At 41.8% G+C, this 14,562-nt stretch overlaps 1 protein-coding gene across 2 annotated transcripts; it reads right to left on the bottom strand.

The window, feature by feature from the left end:
- Window positions 1–573: 573 nt before the first annotated feature.
- On the bottom strand, window positions 574–14,460 carry cnot3a (CCR4-NOT transcription complex, subunit 3a). Of its 2 annotated transcripts, XM_077575028.1 has the most exons (18): window positions 14,308–14,460; window positions 13,644–13,714; window positions 13,417–13,484; window positions 13,262–13,336; window positions 11,620–11,709; window positions 11,407–11,535; window positions 11,228–11,323; window positions 10,930–11,149; window positions 10,699–10,832; window positions 9,254–9,310; window positions 7,014–7,938; window positions 5,987–6,092; window positions 5,762–5,903; window positions 3,628–3,730; window positions 3,220–3,415; window positions 2,833–2,965; window positions 1,652–1,777; window positions 574–1,558 (listed from the first exon to the last, which is right to left on the bottom strand). In XM_077575028.1, the coding sequence occupies exons 2-18, from the start codon at window positions 13,666–13,668 to the stop codon at window positions 1,460–1,462; spliced, it is 2,724 nt and encodes a 907-aa protein (XP_077431154.1). In that variant the 5' UTR covers window positions 13,669–13,714; window positions 14,308–14,460; the 3' UTR covers window positions 574–1,459. The 2 variants fall into 2 exon arrangements, with proteins under 2 accessions (XP_077431154.1, XP_077431153.1); XM_077575027.1 differs by having other exon boundaries at window positions 574–1,777.
- Window positions 14,461–14,562: the final 102 nt, after the last annotated feature.

Raw genomic sequence — 14,562 nt, 5'->3', positions numbered from 1 at the left:
TCGGCACCTCCCCCTTTACCGATCAGCTGCTTTTACACACAACAAATATTGTCACTGTAGTACACATCTGAAATGATCATAATCATGATCAACATGAGTGCTTAAGGGAGGGGGGGGAGAAGGGGGGGCGGCGGATACCGTACTTAACACAACCTGGTGTGACTGTCCACTTTTCCATAGGAGGGATCGAACAACGGCAGCAGTTTTGTCGGATTTGACTTTTTCAACACAAGATGCATGTAAACAGTTTCAATGCGCATTCACTTGAACGAGTGGAGACCAATTATGGCTCAATCAACGATGAATTTTAGAGAGGCGGGTGGGCAAACTACGTACGGCCCCTTATAGAAAAACAAAACTGCCAATTTTGACATATGACCCAAATTCCGTGACGTACTTCCCGCGCTATGGAAAAGCGCAGGTCGTATAAACGGTGACGAGATTCCACATTTTCCCACGGCGGCGAGGACTTTCTGACATTCACCCGCCAAGAATCTCAACATCCCAAATCCTCGTGTAAAGATGTACTGAAGGTTGTCTCACAAACACAAAAGCCATAAAAATAATGACAGCTTTAACTTAAAAACAAACTTTATTGGTAAAGACAGAGGGAGTCAGAGACCAGTTCAATTGCATAGCAATTTAATCCAAGTCCGATAAGGACGCTATCCCTGTCACAGGCAAAGGCCCTGTGGTCGCTCTCGTCGATTTTTGTCTTCTTGTTTAAGTGGACCACGACAATATCAATACAACTATTGATAACCGCTCACTATGTCTAATAGTGACCATAACGTGCATTCACAGGATTTTAAAACCAAGCCAATCCTAACGCAGCGCGACTAAAATGTCAACTGTACCTCCCCGTTCTACACCAGAAAGTTACAGATGGGCAGTTTACGTAACGGGAAAAAAATATATATTTTTGTTTCGTGTCCAGTCCAAAAAAAAAAAAAAAAAAAAAAAAGTCCCGGCTCGTGTACACAGAATGTTTTTTTTTTTTTTTTTTAAAAGAAAGTAAGAACAGAAACGATAAGAAACATGCATTAGAGGGAGGGTGGGGCGTTCCTAATGCCACATACTTGAAGTGTGCACACCAACAGGCACGGCACGGGCGCGACAACCCTCTCGGCTCAGGCAGCGCGAGGATGTTTGATCGAAGGGGACGAGGAAGTGGAGCCCATGGGGTGCTTTTGTGGGTTTTTTTTCTTCTCAATTTGATTTCCGTTTGGTCAAGTGCCAGGCGCTACTTAAGCGAGGAGGGCTTCGCGTGAGACGCAGCCTATACAGACGCCGCTCTTCACTTTTGTTTTTTTTTTGTTGTTTTTCTTCTTTTTTTTTTTTTGGAGGGGAGAGCGTTTTTTCTACTACACATCACAATCTCTATCCACAGTTTGGAGTTCAGTCTCGGAATGTCGACAGCAGTACATTTGTGTCTCTCGGTGTCCTCCGGGAGGGGCGGTCACTGCAGGTCTCGGTCTTCCAGGTACCTGTACTCAAACGTGAAGCCCTCCTTCTTCCGCTGGCCCCATTTCTCATAGTCAAAGTAAATGTAAGTGCCCTGCGGGACACCAAAAAAAAAAAAAATCAATGTATCATTTCGCCAAATGGGGAGAAAACGTGACTGTGGCCTGTGAATGTGCTTTTGTCCAACCTGTTCGAACTCATCAGTGATAGTCTTGGGCTCCTCGTGCCTCTGGAACCACATCATGTACTTGGTGTGAAACCTCCAGGACTGCTTCTTTAGCGCCTTGGCCGACAGATACTGAGCCTTGGTGCCCTGGGGGAGGCCACAGAGCGGGGAGGGACAAAGGTGAGAAGGCCCAATATTTTACAAATATTTATTTTGTTCACAGCCAAGCAGTGCGCTTAGAAATATGGAAGCTGCTAAAAAAGTATGTATTTATAAGAAAAAAAATAAAAAGCTGCAATTACTAAAATTGATGACTTTTATTTCTATATAATTAATTAATAATAATAAAAATAAAAAATAAAAATATATATTATATATTTAATAAATGTATAATAATAATTGAGTAATTAACTCATTCACTGGCATTGACGGCTCAAAAATTCATTTTATCTATTTCTTTTAGTTTGATATTTTTTTCACTTTTGTTAAGAGTATGAAAACCTAGACATTTTTTTAATATATATTTTTTTTTAAGAAAAGGAAATTGTTAAAAAATTAGGGGCGTCGGGCGATTAAAATTTTCAATTCTAATTAATCACATGACTTCAATAGTTAACTCACGATTAATCACAAATTTTATATCTGTTCTAAATGTACAATATTTTTTTTCTAGGTTTTCATACTCTTGTTAACAAAAGTGGAAAAAAGTGTTAAACTAATATGAATAGTTCAAATGAATTTTTGACGTCTATAGCCATCAATGGCAGTGAATGAGTTAATCATGAGTTAACTAGTGAAGTCATGCGATTAATTACAATTAAAAATCGCCTGACGCCCCTATTTTTTTTTAATAATCTTTCGATTTTTTTTTATTTATTAATTAATTTTTTAAAAGAAGAAAATATTAAAAATTAGGGGGGGTCAGGCGATGATTTTTTTTTATTGTAATGTATCGCATGACTTCACTAGTTTTTTTTTTATAAAGAAAAGATTTTTAAAAAAAGAAAAGATTATTAAAAATGAGGGGCGTTTGGATTATTATTATTTTTTTAACTAATAGAAATAGTTCAAATGAATTTATGGCAGTGAATGAGTTAATTAATAATTGATATCAAAATTTTGAATGGCCCATTTTTACAATTCCTTAAGTGACATCCGACGCTGAGGGTGCTGAGGACTGAGCAGACGGCACCCGCGCTCACCTCCAGGTAGTAGAAGATGAAAAACAGTGTTTCTGTGGACAATCGCTGGTAGAACTCGATGGAGTCTGAATGGTGCGGAGGCATCTGATAATGGAAGGGCAAGGTGGGGCACGGGTTCCGCATCAGGTATTGCCTGCAAAGACAGAGGAAAAAAAGTCACATACGGGGGAACCTGGAATTAAACACCTGAATAAATGAACCAAAGCATTTCGTTCTGTCACAAACGTCTATTAGCTTAATGCTAACATACAATGGGAAACACCATAGAAGAGCTAACTGAAATTAGCATCAAACAGCTGCTAATTCTGCGTCACGTTGCGGCTGTTCACTTAAAAAGGTACAAACTGTCAATTCCAAATCCACGCCGACGCCTCCACGCTCTCTCACCTGATCCTCTCGGAGTCCGAGGGGTGCGGCATGTGCGTCCACGCCGACTCCTGCATGGCCTGCTGGTACAGTTGGTCTTTGGGGAGGGGGGTGGGCCCCAACGGACAGACGCCGAGCGACGGCGGGATGCTGACCTCCGACACGGATGGCTGCGGCGCCGCCGGGGTGCCGGGCGCCGTGGACGACGAGAAGATGTCTGCGGGTCCGAGAGGAAAACCGCGGCGGGTCAACGACTACAATTGTGCTTTTATTGTACTGCCCCCCCCCACCCCCGCATTTTTTTTTTTTTTTTTTACATGCTTTCTAGAAAGCATGTAATGTAGCTTTTGTAAAAGATCTACGGGCCGAAGACATTTTCATGAGGCGTGCTCGAGCAGTGGAGAGAAAACAACACGTGATGGTTCTGACCTCGGTCTGTTATGTGCAGGTTCCCCGGGATCTCTCCGTCAAGGCCTGATCCCAGGGCCGCCCTCTCCGCCATGGCCTTCAGGGAGATGAGAGGCTCGGGAGCCTGACGAGGGGACGAGGACACGGGCACAAGTAGAAGACAAGAGTTTAGAGGAAAAAGAGCAGTGGTCTTGATAGAGACCAGTTATTCTCTCTCCTCTTTTTCAAATATCAAACTAGGTTTTGAATCTTTATTTCATATGATCTATTCTGATAATGGAGGATACCAGCAAATCTGGGGAACCGTATTATACGCGGCAAATTTGGGAGAAAAAAAAAATGTAACAAAGCTCCCGAGAAAAAAGTGAAAAATGTTTTACATTATAAAGTGGCAACTTTTTAAGAAAAAAACGAACAAATTTGCAAGAAAAAAGTTGAACATTTTCGTCATTATAAAATGGCAAATTTGCGTGAACAATATTGACAAAACCCCCCCGAATATTTGCGACATCATAAGCAGCAAATTTTTGAGAAAAAAAAATAGAATATTTGCGAGAAAAAAATTGAATATTTGCGACATTAATTTAGGTGGCAAATTTGCGAGACAAACCACCCCGAATATTTTCAACATTATAAAGTGGCAAATTTGGAAGAACAAAAAAATTCACAAAAAAAACCCCAGACTATTTGCGACATTATTAGTGACAAATATTTACGAGAAAAAACTCACAAATTTGCGAGATAAAAAAACGTGAAAATTTGCGACTGCAAATTTACAAGAAAAAGGACAAATTTACAAGAAAAAAACAAATATTTGCGACATTATAAGTGGCAATTTTTTTGCGAGAAAAAAATTGAATATTTGTGAGAAAAAAATTGAATATTTGCGAAATTAATTTAGGTGGCAAATTTGCGAGACAAACCCCCCGAATATTTTCAACATTATAAAGTGGCAAATTTGGAAGAACAAAAAAATTCACAAAAAAAACCCCAGACTACTTGCGACATTATTAGTGACAAATATTTACGAGAAAAAACTCACAAATTTGCGAGATAAAAAAACGTGAAAATTTGCGACTGCAAATTTACAAGAAAAAGGACAAATTTACAAGAAAAAAACAAATATTTGCGACATTATAAGTGGCAATTTTTTTGCGAGAAAAAAATTGAATATTTGTGAGAAAAAAATTGAATATTTGCGAAATTAATTTAGGTGGCAAATTTGCGAGACAAACCCCCCGAATATTTTCAACATTATAAAGTGGCAAATTTGGAAGAACAAAAAAATTCACAAAAAAAACCCCAGACTATTTGCGACATTATTAGTGACAAATATTTACGAGAAAAAACTCACAAATTTGCGAGATAAAAAAACGTGAAAATTTGCGACTGCAAATTTACAAGAAAAAGGACAAATTTACAACAAAAAAACAAATATTTGCGACATTATAAGTGGCAATTTTTTTGCGAGAAAAAAATTGAATATTTGTGAGAAAAAAATTGAATATTTGCGACATTAATTTAGGTGGCAAATTTGCGAGACAAACCCCCCCTGAATATTTTCAACATTATAAAGTGGCAAATTTGGAAGAACAAAAAAATTCACAAAAAAAACCCCAGACTATTTGCGACATTATTAGTGACAAATATTTACGAGAAAAAACTCACAAATTTGCGAGAAAAAAAAAACGTGAAAATTTGCGACTGCAAATTTACAAGAAAAAAACAAATATTTGCGACATAAGTGGCAATTTTTTTGAAAAAACTTTCATATTTATAGTTTAGTTTAGTTTCATAAACTTTTAATATTTGCAACATTATAAAAGGGGCAAATTTGCAAGAAAAAAAAATCACAAATTTATGACAAAATAAGTAGAATATTTGCAAATGCTTAATATACTGTATGGTTAATCTCTGTTCAAGCAATTACAAGCTCCTTATTTAAAAAACCCGACTGAAATGTAAAATAAAAAGAGTTCTTCCACTGAAGGCATTTTACACAATTGGGAATTGTGATTGGCACAAACATCCGAGTAAGCTACGTGTATTTCTCGCAAGTTTTTGAATTATTTTCTCTCAACTCTGTTTTTTTTCTCTCCCTCTTGCAAATTTGCAAGTTTTTCCTCGGAAAATTAGCCCCTTCAAAAAAACTCACCTTGAGGCCCTCGGAGGCCTGCGTGTAGGAGTGGGGCCCGTTGAGGAGGCTCCCTCCGCCCGGCGTGCTGTCCGAGAAGGAGGGCGAGGGCGAGCTGGGGGGCAACGTGATGGAGCTGATTAAACTGGGCCCGTTGTCCAACCTGCGCGAGAAGACAAGCTGAGCGTCGGCTCGGTTGCGCAAGGAGCCGAGCAAAAGCGCGGCAAAGGTCAAAGGCGGACGTACGGCTGACTGGTGGAGGAACTGAGGGATGACGGCTGGCTGCTTTGAGACTGGCTCGGCGTGCTGAGGGCCGAGTCGGTGGAGCTTTCGGCCACCACCGCACTGTAACCTGAAGGGCGTCACAGCGAGGAGGGGAACATTTGTCAGCATTTGCGTTTATTGCACTTTTCAGTTAACCTTCTTTTTTTGGAAATTTAACTAAGATAAGAGAAAACCTTTTAGTTTATTTTGAAATTTTGAAAAAATGCATTAAATGTAAAAAACAAAAGGGAAGCTTTTGTTTTAGTTTTTACTGAACTTTTTAAGACATGCTAACTTTTTAAAATGTATTTAAACAAAACAAAGACGTCTATTGACTGCATAATAATAATTTTTAAACATCCAGTATTTTGCAAATCTTAAAAAGTTGTTCAATAAACATATACATGAAAAAGATCAAGAAAGTCGATTAGTTCTGTTGCTGCAATACGGACAGAATTCAGTTGCAAAAAAAGTAAATAAAAAAATTATAGCCTAATACTGTAGAATAATTAACCTATTTGTTTTTGATGGTGTGCTGTCAGAATATTTTTAGAATTTATTCATCTGTCAATTATTCAATGTATTAATCGACTAGATACATTTTAATTTTGCATTCAAGTGTATTCCAAAAGCATTTTCCCCTGATTACTGTATTATTAATTATAGATTGGGTGTTTATTTCATACTTCGTATTCATATAATGATTAAAAAAAAAGGGGGTGATTGATGTACTATGTTAACGGTTCGTAATTGTTTTTCAAAGTAAAAACAGACGTTTGCAAATGTCTTATTTTGATTAAACATAGAATAATTACTGTTGATATGCTGAAATCACAAGTTTTGGACAATTTTAAATTACACAATGGCTCCAAATGGTTACTCGATTATTAAAATAGTTGTCGATTAATTTGATAATCGATGACTTGGTTCATCTTGACTGCTCTAAATTTGCGCCTCCACTCAACACAGATTCCGAACGAATGACGTCGCCACGCGCGAGCCCACGTACTTGTGCTTCCGTTCTGCTTGAGTCCGCTGGGCGGTCGCGCCGGCGCGGCGCTCACGCCTCCGACAATCCCGCCGCCGCCGTTGCCCCCCATCATGCCGGCCATTCCGGAGGAAGCGCCGATGGAGCTGGGGGGCACCTGAGAGGCGGCGGACGCGGCGTTCTGGCCGGACACCAGGCCCAGGATGCTGCCGCTCAGCGAGCCGTGGCCGGAGCCCAGCAGGCCGAGCGCCGTGGCCGCTCCGTTGGTGGTGACGCCGCCGGAGCCGGAGGTGGTGATGATGGAAGTGCTGCTCTCCACCGAAATGCTGGACGGCGTGCTGCCGCCGCTCAGGCCCAAGCCCCCCGACGCCGCCGCCTGCGCGTAAGGGGCGGGCGTCGACCCTGAAATGAGCCCCGCCATGGTGCTTAGAGGCGTGGAGTGGACCCCCAGGCCTAAAGCCGACATCTGGTTGGCACCGGCGCTCCCCGTCATGCCGCCTTTGCCCAAACCCAAGCCCAGCCCGAGTCCCAAGCTGGATACGGGAGCCGAACCGGACGAGACCTGCGACAGGGAGCTGGCGGCTGACGAAATGGCCGTGCTCGGCGCCGGCATGGACGAGGCGGTGGACGCCGGGAGCAGCAGGTTGCCGGGCGGACTGGGGGTGCTGTTTGAGGGGGCCGAGGGTTTGGACAGGGGCGGCTGCTGCTGCTGTGATTGGCTCAGCGGCTGAGCCTGCTGCTGCTGCTGCTGTTGCTGCGCGGGCAGATGCTGATGCTGCTGCACGGCGCTGCTGAAGCTGCCGATGAGGCCGCTGGTGGTGGGAACCACGGGAACGCCTCCCACCACGCTCGCCATGGACACCAGCGAGGACGAGGAGGAGGAGCCCGACGTGGTGGAGGAGGAGAAGGAGGAGAGCAGGGAGGGCGTGCCGTTCTTAACAGGTGACTGCGAGCCAAAGAAAAAAAAAAAAGCAGCAGAGAACATGTCAGACAGGCGTGACCGTCGGTACGAATGATCGCTCATCTCCGCACGTACGCGGATGTTTTCAAAAGGTGTGTTTGAGATTTTTGGGTCACGCACAATCATATGCTTGCGTTCGGAATCAGTCGCTCGTTCTCGACGCCTTCAACATATATAGTTTTTAATATCCTGGATTAAAATTCACACATCAATCTTGGACTGCTCGATTATGAAGACACAATTAATTTGGTAATAATTGAAATTATGATTAGGACGTTTTTTGGTAGAAAATGTTTATGCCAAAAATATGAAGACAAATGAATTTCTTTGAAACACTACAGGTGTTTTGCAAGTTTTTTTTTTGGGGGGGGGGGGCAAACAAGATTGATTAAATTAGCTATTTTAAAATGTAAAAAAATTAGACAACTCAAAATTAGTATTAATAATCTTTTTTTTTGTTGACGATTATGCCAATTTTGTAATTGTGGACGTAATAATTGAAATTGTAATTGAATTTGGATTAATTGCACAGCCCTACATCAATCAAAGTCAAAGTTGTCATTGATTAGTGCTTAGAATAAATTTTAAAAATATAAATAATACAAACAATGTTTTCAAATGAGTGTATTAAAATGACAAAATATAAAATAACTATTTTAATAATCACTTAATTTGTCAACTATTTTTTTTTAATTATATGATTCAACAAAAACACCGCTTTATTCTACAAAAACAGGCCATTATTTCATTTGCCCCCCCCCCCTTTTTTTTTTTAAATTCTGGAGAAGGCCATTATTTCAAACATCATATGATTCCGTTACTGGTTTGGCCTGTATCATCAACTAATAAACTTTTCCACGGCAATCCGACAATTCTCAAGAGACCGATTTTACCATATTGTGAACAGTAATGAAGAATTTGAAATATGAGACAGCTCACTGTGCCTTATTGTTATTTCAGGACTCTGATCAGCGTGTAACGTTGCGTGTGGCCGTGTCTGGAAAAAGCAACTTTTTATTATTATTTTTTGATATCCAGGTACGTGCGGACATGGCTCAAGTGCACACGGAAGGAAAAGTGTAGTGTGAACTAAAGAGGCCCAACAGAAGCAGAAGATGACACAAGCAAACCAGAAGTCCCCAGCCGTGGTCCCACAGAGACAAAAGTGCTGCTTTTCTTTTCTTTCTTTTTTTAGGGACAGGAAGCCTTCCAGTCACCGTGACTCTTCGGGACCAAGGGTGCGAAGAGCGTGGCACTACACTGCTCGTCTAGCCACACAGCGCAGACGAGAGCCTCTCACCTGACTAACTTCACTGTCTGTTGAACGTCCCCTTTTCTTATCGTCCTCTGAGTTCTCCTATAGGAGGAGATACCTTCATGTGACAATCCACTTTTTGGAAAAAGGTTGTGAGTCAGCACACGAGCCGGTGGATTAGAACACAACGGAGGGGGGGGGGGGTTATTGCGGGAGGGTTAGCGGGGGTGGGTGGGGGGTTCAGAACTCAAGGGAGGGATTGTACATCACGCAAAAACAAAAGGATTTCCTCATATAGTGGCTTGGGGGAGGGGGGGGGGGACTAGGAAAAGCACCAGGTATTAATTAGGGTTAAAATATTTACATATATATATATATATATATATATATAGGAATACATGATTTGGATGCATTATGAAGTTGTGTAATAGTATTTTATGCTGAAATAAAAAGCTAAATACAATATTGTGCTTTTGTACATAACAGCGTCAAACTCCAATGAGACTGAAATATTGAGGCACGCGCTTGCTAATGCACACGTTGAGTTCCTGTTAACTCGTATCACAAGCATATTACGTTCCCCTTCATCCGACCATTAGCATGGACTTTAAAGAAAGGCCAAAACATGCCTTTAAACTTCAAATCAAACTGCGCAAAAAAAAAAAAACAGCCACCAGAGGGTGCTAGAACGGCACAAATGGAAATCAACCGACGCGCCGCTTTTAATATCATGACATGACGACGACGATATTGTGGCAGTTTTAACTCATTCACTGCCATTGACGCCTAATTTTTAATCATCTTTTTCTTTTCTTTTTAAATCGTGAGTTAACGAGTGAAGTCACGCGATTAGTTGCAATTAATTTTAATCACCCGACGCCCCTAATTTTCCCCCAGCAAGGCATTCTTCTTGTCAACTTTTTTTTTGGAAGACTCCACTCTACATACAAATTCTACAGCTTTTTCTTAAACGTTACCATAAACATGAGCTGTACTAATATCCTGCCGTAATGTTGTTCACGGTGACACGTGAGGAAAACCCGACATGGTAAATACAACTACACAAGTCAAGCATGTGTTATTTTTGTTTCCCGAGGGCACAAAAAAAAAACTATTAGGAGGTGCTGCCGCTATTTATTCAGGTTTATGTGTTGATTAATTGGAGAAGCTATCGGAGCGGAGGCCACTACTTGAGGAAATACACAATTACACACCACTCACAAAAAAAATTGGGATATTCCGCTTCCGATTGAAATTTCAGGAACAAATAGATCAACTTACTTTGACCGTCTCTGCATTTTGGAATGCAAAACTCTAGAGCTCAAATTACACTCACTATAAAAGTAAGAGTGCATTTCAGCTTCATCTTGAAATTTCACCCGAAAGCGCAACATCCCTCATTTTATCCCGAGCAGTGCATCATCTGTCCGGGCTGAACCAGAGCCGGTGTTGAAACGTAGATCCCGGGAGGCGCGAGCGGAGAAACTCACCGCGGCGCAGGTGGCGGGCGAGGGCGGGATGGGCGACGACGAGGTGGTGGAGGTGGGAGTGCTGCTCGAGTGGAGGTACATCTCGTCCTCCATGTTGCCTTGACCCGACGGCGACGTGGCCACTAATGCTGCAGCTTCGAGAAAACATACAACACTGTGAGTGATGGGAACAAAAAAGGGATTTTTTTTCCCCCCGGATGTCCAAAAATACAAAATAAAAGTTCGACTCACGGATGTCCTCCAGGTCTAAGTCATCGTAGAGGAACTCGTTCTCCTCAAAGTCGGGGTCTTGCGACGAATCAATGTAATACTCCACGTCATCTTTGATCTTCTGGATGGCGTCCACCGGCACCGAGTCGTTGTCCAGCATCCGCAAGATGGTCTCCAGCATGCGGATGTGGAAGCGGTGCCTCTCGATCAGGCGCTTGAGCTCGTCGATGCGGTCTTGCTTCTGACGGTTTGGAGTTGGCAAAGAACAATTGGAGCGGCTACGGCGTGTTTTGGAGTCAACAAAACAAACTGGATTTACCTCTTTGTCGCCTTTCTTCTTTCGCGTTTGAACCGAAAGAGACTCCACCTCGCTCTCGAACTGATCGACCTGCATATTTAGAGTGTCTATCGTATTCTGGGAGGGGAAGAGAGCAAGGGAAAAATTTTTTTTTAAGCTAAGTTGTGAGAATGACGTAAATCATGACGAGGTTGCATTACTGTCAGCCACTGTCCCGTCTCCTCCTTTTCCCGCTGCGCCGGATCCACTTTCTGAGCCAGTCCCAGGCCTTCTTTGGAGTAGGCTTTTGTTTTTGTTTCCCGCTCCACCACTTTGAACCGCTCCATTTGCTAATATCAACAACAACAACAACGTAAGCCCTTGATGACCCCAACGTTCGCACGGAGAACACGCGTGCGGAAACGGCGGCGTACCGTCTCGATGAGCTTGCGGTTCTCGACTAGCTGCCGTTTGTCTTTGATCTCGTTGGAGGCCACCCATGTTTTTATCTGATCTCTCAATCGCTGCAAGGAGAACATGCAAAGGGGTTTTTTTTTTGGGATGGATTTACATTCACATGATTCATGTGACACAATTTGCATTTTTTTTTCTCAAGTGGCACAACTGTGATATGCTGTTTAGAAGTGAAAATAAAACTTTGCATCAGCCGGATGTCCTCCTTTCAGAATTAGACCTCTCGGCCAAAGAAAATCTGATACGTGTTGGATATGTGCCAATTTGAGTGCAGCGTAAATACCATTGACAGCGCCAAGGGCAACTTGACGTTGACGCCTGCATCGGCTCAAACAACACAAATAAACACAACCAAATAAACACCACTGTAGATCGAAATGATACATTGGAGACGAGTCATTTGTTAAATAATAATTGGTTCATAATAAATAAGTGACACAGCCGTACGACACTGAGGTCATCTTTCATTGAATTCCACCCTGGGAAGGAAATGCTGAGCGATGCACCGAATATTCAGCAACCAAAAATTTTCAGCCGAAAATGGCAAAAATACGGGCATTCGGCCAAAATAAAATTCAAGCCGAAAGAGGATGTTGTGGTGACGCAAGCGAAAAAAAAAACAAACAAAAAAAAACGCTTGGTCTCTTTCTTTGAAAAACTTTAGGCAAAACCGCTCTATCTGTTCATTTTTAAAACACAACATTATTCCTATGGACTTTGACTCAGCATGAGACTCGGTATTGTTTTAGTGTTATTTACTGTTTTTAATCTTATTAATGTAATGGTTGTTTTAAAGTAATCTGTAAAAAAAAAAAAAAAAAAAAATTGAGTTGAGGTACACACACAAAAATGCACTTCTGGGCTGTTTTTGGCGGGAATGATTTACAAATGTTCAGCCAATGTCTGAAGGTGACCCAAAACAGCGGCATAGTGGGCACATGGGCCACCGTTAATGTTGAAATGTTATGCTTGTCATTCTTTTTTTAAATTTTTTATTATTGTTTATGTTTTCATAAACAATAATTAAAACAATAATTGACTTCTGCTTCGACGCAGACCTGCACGTACTGTGAAACTGTGAATGCTTCATACCTTTGCCTTTGATTGCTTTGCTCGGACAACTCTAACAGTTACAAAGGTAATACGTCATTTGCTGTAACTTTATGCGATTCCAGCAATTAGAGAATATACTTTAAAGAATTTGATATTGTCATTGTAAGTTTTAATCACTGTGCGTTTGCATGGCAACCAGAATTTAACGCATCACCTTCCCCCCCCCAAATGCGGAAGTGTTGCGAGCTGAGTCCATTGGAGTGTTATAGAAGTGACCCCCAGTTTTTAAAATCTGTAATATTGTTTACTTCTATGTTGTTGCTGCCCAGTGTTAACACTTTTGGAGCCATTTATGTGCAATTGTTTCGTGTGTTCTGTCAGTTTAAACAGCCATATCGTGCCACTTGAAATTACCATGGAAATAGCAAAAAATTAAAAATAAATCTAGATATTTTGTACTTGGCCCTACAATGTAAATCCAGCCTATGGGACAATTTCACGCAGGCACATGATTGATAAAATAAAATAAAATCAGGGAACATGCCATACCTGTAATTTTTTAATCTCTTTCTTGAGGTCAGCTTCATATTTTTCCTTCTGGTTTGCATTAGCTGCATTGTGAAGCTAAAACATAAATTCCTGGTTAACCGATATTTTCTTTTTCCATGAGAGTCCCAATAAACACAAAGGGCAAACGTTCTCACCTTTTGCCAAATGTCTTCAAACTGCTCTACGCCTTCCGCTACTTTTTTCAAGCATCTGTCAATCTCACCTGTGTGGGGAGGAACAGTATTCAACACACGTGTACCAAACCTTGACGTCCCATTCATTACGATAATGTCACACAATTGAAGTAGGGCGAGAAGACAACACAATGAGGGAGTCTGTGCCAACATCACAACTGCTGACACTCCCCCTAAAGGTCTTTTACCTTGAAGTTTTCTCTTGTCAGCCATGGCTCTGACTACGACGATGTCCACATTCCGTCTGTCACAAAGTCAGCTGTGTGAGCAAAAGTGTGTGGGGAAATGAACACAAAAACACCCACAGTATCAAACACAACACAATTCATCAAACCATCTTGCCTTGCACGGTTGCCCCCGCCACACTCGAAATGACGTTAACTAGCGCTCCGTGCTCGTTAGCTGCGCACATTCAAATACACGCTCAAACGCAACAACTACACGGTGGTTTCGTTTCGACATGAATAACCCGAATTAATTCTAGTAAAACTATGACGGATATGGTTGTCAGCTAGTCGGCTAACGCTAGTGCTTTAGCCAGCTGCTAAGCTCGTCCACCTCGCTCGAGAAGCTACGAGTTCGCTTCTAAACAAGTAGCGCGATGCATATCGATGGAACGACATCGCATCCGTGCAATAATGTATGCATAGCGTTGGCATAGTGTTGCTGCGTGGAGAAAACGCACAAGATTTCAAGAAAGCGTTCACATCGTAAACCTGCTAGCTAATTTGTCTTTCTGGCTAGCTAAAGGCATAAAATGCTAGCTAGCGGCTCGGCTAGCCATATTTAGGAAAAAGGGAAACTGGGTCGAGCCGACCATCAAGAGTCACACTTTTTTTGTACGACATTTACCTATGATATGGGCTTTCGTTTGTCTTTTTTCAATAACAGCCAAAACTTATTCCAGAAAGTCTTCTTTACTTCCAAATTGTGTTTTCTTTTCGACAAGCTCGCTCACTGGAATATTGCTGAAGTGAAGATGGACGGTTGCTAAAAGATCCCACCTCCGCATTAGCAGCCCGCCCTAAAGTCTATCTACGGCCTGTGATTGGACGAAGGCGATGTCGGTCACTGAAGGACTTCCGCTGGGACGACGGCCAGCCATTG

This window comes from Vanacampus margaritifer, chromosome 9 (genome assembly GCF_051991255.1).
Source record: "Vanacampus margaritifer isolate UIUO_Vmar chromosome 9, RoL_Vmar_1.0, whole genome shotgun sequence".
Taxonomy (NCBI): domain Eukaryota; kingdom Metazoa; phylum Chordata; class Actinopteri; order Syngnathiformes; family Syngnathidae; genus Vanacampus; species Vanacampus margaritifer.
Note: the sequence above shows the minus strand (reverse complement) of the source record. Positions and strands in the feature narration are given on the sequence as shown.

Excerpts from the sequence above, each read along its gene's own strand:
- cnot3a (XM_077575027.1), bottom strand. The coding sequence starts at position 13,668 with ATGGCTGACAAGAGAAAACTTCAAG. Across the intron at positions 13,485-13,643 it reads TGACAAGAGAAAACTTCAAG|GTGAGATTGACAGATGCTTG; the intron begins GTAAAAGACCTT and ends CTCCCCACACAG. Across the intron at positions 7,939-9,253 it reads CAGACAGTGAAGTTAGTCAG|TCACCTGTTAAGAACGGCAC; the intron begins GTGAGAGGCTCT and ends TTTGGCTCGCAG.